Below are 2,861 nucleotides of genomic sequence, written 5' to 3'. Positions count from 1 at the left end.
TAGTCGACCAAACCTTAACTAGGGCAGACATGTTCATCATTCGTATTACAATAAATTTCTTTTTGTTTGAAGTTAACAAATCTGATCTGGTATAGTTACTCTTGCGTTGGACAAATCCATAAATGAAGAAATTCATCCATTATTTCCAGAAATGAAAAAATAGGTTAAATCTGAGAACCAACCTAATTACTTAGGAAATTCATTTTAAAGAGATCTCTCAACACTAATAGTAATCTCTGCCTTACCTAAAATGAGTTGCCATAAAGACACATGCTGGTCTCCTGGCAGCCTTGATCAGTACTGGCATCTCTGGTTCTTGAGGTAGAACACTAGGTAGAGATGGAATATTGAAGGTGAAGGGTCATACCACCACAACTAGCTACAAAAACAGTTGTGAATTGTTCGGCCTTTCGATGTATTGGTTCATAACTGATGAAGGATGGAGATGTTGAGCTTCCAGTTACTTTTCATGCATTTTCTAGTCCTTGTGCCAGTCACGGATTTATACTGGGAGAGTGAAGCAACTGTAATTCATCCCACAGTTAGGACAGTTGTGGTTCAATGTTTTAGTCACCAGTTTTTCCTATACTGTACGTTTGAAATAAATTCCATAATTAGTAACAACAGAAAAAGATTCTCTTCTTCCTTCTGTTTAGGGCATCTTTGATTTCCTTGTTCCTCAAGCTATAGATCAATGGATTTAGCATGGGGATTAGAACAGTGTATAAAACTGATGCCAACTTGTTTTGGCTCAGGGAATCACCAGAGTTAGGATACATATAAACAAAGATACCTGAGCCAAAGAAGAGAGCCACAGCTGTCAGGTGAGAAGCACAGGTGTTGAAGGCCTTGGACCTGCCTTCAGCTGAGGTGATCTTCAGAATGGTGGCAACAATATAACCGTAGGATATCATGATAACCAAGACAGATGTAAGCCCAAAGATCACTGTGAGCACAGAGGTCATGATTTGAAAGAAAAAGGTGTCAGAGCAGGATAGGATCAGCAACTGGGGAAGATCACAAAAGAAATGGTTGATGACATTTGGCCCACAGAAATGAAGCTGAAGTAAGGCACACAGTTGGACAAATGAGCCACAGAATCCAATTACACAAGATCCTCCCACCATCTTCACACAGAGGGTGGGCAACATGATGGCGGTGTAGAGCAGAGGATTACAAATGGCAGCATATCGGTCATAAGCCATGGCGGCCAGGAGACAGCACTCAGTCAGACCCAGGCTAGAGAAGAAGAAGTACTGTATAGTGCACCCCGCAAAGGAGATGTATTTCTGCTTCTTGAAGAAATCTGAGAGCATCTTGGGCGCTATAGTGGAAACATAGCAGATGTCCAGCAAGGACAGGTTACTGAGGAAAAAGTACATAGGTGTGTGCAGATGTGAGTCTACCCTGATGAGAGTGATGAGGCCTAGGTTCCAGGACACAGTCATGAGGTAGATCGCTAGGAATATTGAAAAAAGAACACTGGCGAGCTTTGGAAATTCAGAGAATCCCAAGAGAATGAACTTTGTAACTATTGTACTGTTCCTTCCCCCAGCCATTACATTAGTATTCCTAGGGTAAGTAGACAAAGAAGAGAATAAGTCTTTAATTCAGTTGTTATCCCAATTTCTATTAACACCTTCTACTCACACTAAACACAAAGCCAAGAGAAATATGGAGCCATTTTAGAAAAAATAACCCTGGTTAACTTTGCCCCTAAATAGCTACAATGGTCCTGTGTATCAATTTTCCCACATGTAAAAGAGGACAATTACACTTTTCACTGTTAGCCAACCAGGCTCTTACAAGGACAAAGGAAAGTGTAATAACATTCTTAAAAGATGCTTTAGAAATTTTAGGATATTATTGAAGGGGCTATAACTCCTAGGTATAGTTTAGTGACTAAAAGCATGGCCTTAGATGTCACATAGGTGTCTTTGGAATGTGGCTCTGCTGTCTGTGGGTTTTATGACTCTGAATAGGTTGTCTGTTATCTTTCTACCTGAGTTACTTAATCTGTAAGACAGAGATAATAGAACCTATCTCATAAGGTTCAGTTGAAATTAAATTAGTTCAGTTATGTATAGTGCCTATCATGCATATAGTAAGTATTGAATGAAGTTGTGTCATTAGCTATTATCTTTGTAATGTAGTTTTGAAGCAATCCTTTGGTTTGTGAAAAACTTTTAAAGTTTAAAAGGTTGGCAATACATATAACATTCTCTGCCTACAGTGGAATTAAGTTAGAAATCAGTAACAAACTGGTAATTAAAGAAACATCATAATTTGAAACTAATCACATATTTTTAAACTATTTAAAAGTAAAATAATAAATTATAATAGAAATTAGAAAGCATCTGTAACTTAAATATAATGAAAAATACTATTTACCAAATCTTGTGGATGTTTTAATTGAAATATAATTGGCATATAATATTGTGTGAGTTTAAGGTGTACAGTGTGTTGATTTGATACATTTATATATTACAATATGATTATCGTCATAGCTTTAACTGACACTTCTATCATGTCACATAATATCATTTCCTTTTTGCAGTAAGTTAAATCTTGTGTATTTAAAGATGGACTTAGATAGAAAAGACTGAAAACAAATGACCTGACCACAATTCTTAGTTAGGAAGGAACAAAATTTTAAAAATATTAAATAAAGAATTTTAAAGTACTACAAGAAAATCAAGAGTTGATTTGTGACATATCTGGTGATATCAAGCAAAAAAAAAATTTTTTTTATTTTTAAGGAATGAAAAGGGGGATATAACTCTAGCTCCTGCAGTTGTCACAAAGGACACTCTAAAAACTTCCATGTCAATACATTTTTAAAACTTAGAATATACAAATTT

General features: G+C 36.2%; 1 protein-coding gene across 1 annotated transcript; it reads right to left on the bottom strand.

Annotated features, from left to right (window-relative positions):
* Positions 1-614: 614 nt before the first annotated feature.
* On the bottom strand, positions 615-1,561 carry LOC125915694 (olfactory receptor 1440-like). The gene has a single exon (XM_049621652.1). The coding sequence runs from the start codon at positions 1,557-1,559 to the stop codon at positions 615-617; it is 945 nt and encodes a 314-aa protein (XP_049477609.1). The 5' UTR covers positions 1,560-1,561.
* Between the last annotated feature and the right edge of the window lie 1,300 nt (positions 1,562-2,861).

This window comes from Panthera uncia, chromosome D1 (genome assembly GCF_023721935.1).
Source record: "Panthera uncia isolate 11264 chromosome D1, Puncia_PCG_1.0, whole genome shotgun sequence".
In the NCBI taxonomy this organism is placed as follows: Eukaryota; Metazoa; Chordata; class Mammalia; order Carnivora; family Felidae; genus Panthera; species Panthera uncia.
The sequence above is the reverse complement of the archived record's forward strand: the minus strand, read 5'-3'. Positions and strand labels throughout refer to the sequence as shown.

Excerpts from the sequence above, each read along its gene's own strand:
- LOC125915694 (XM_049621652.1), bottom strand. The coding sequence starts at position 1,559 with ATGGCTGGGGGAAGGAACAGTACAATAGTTACAAAGTTCATTCTCTTG.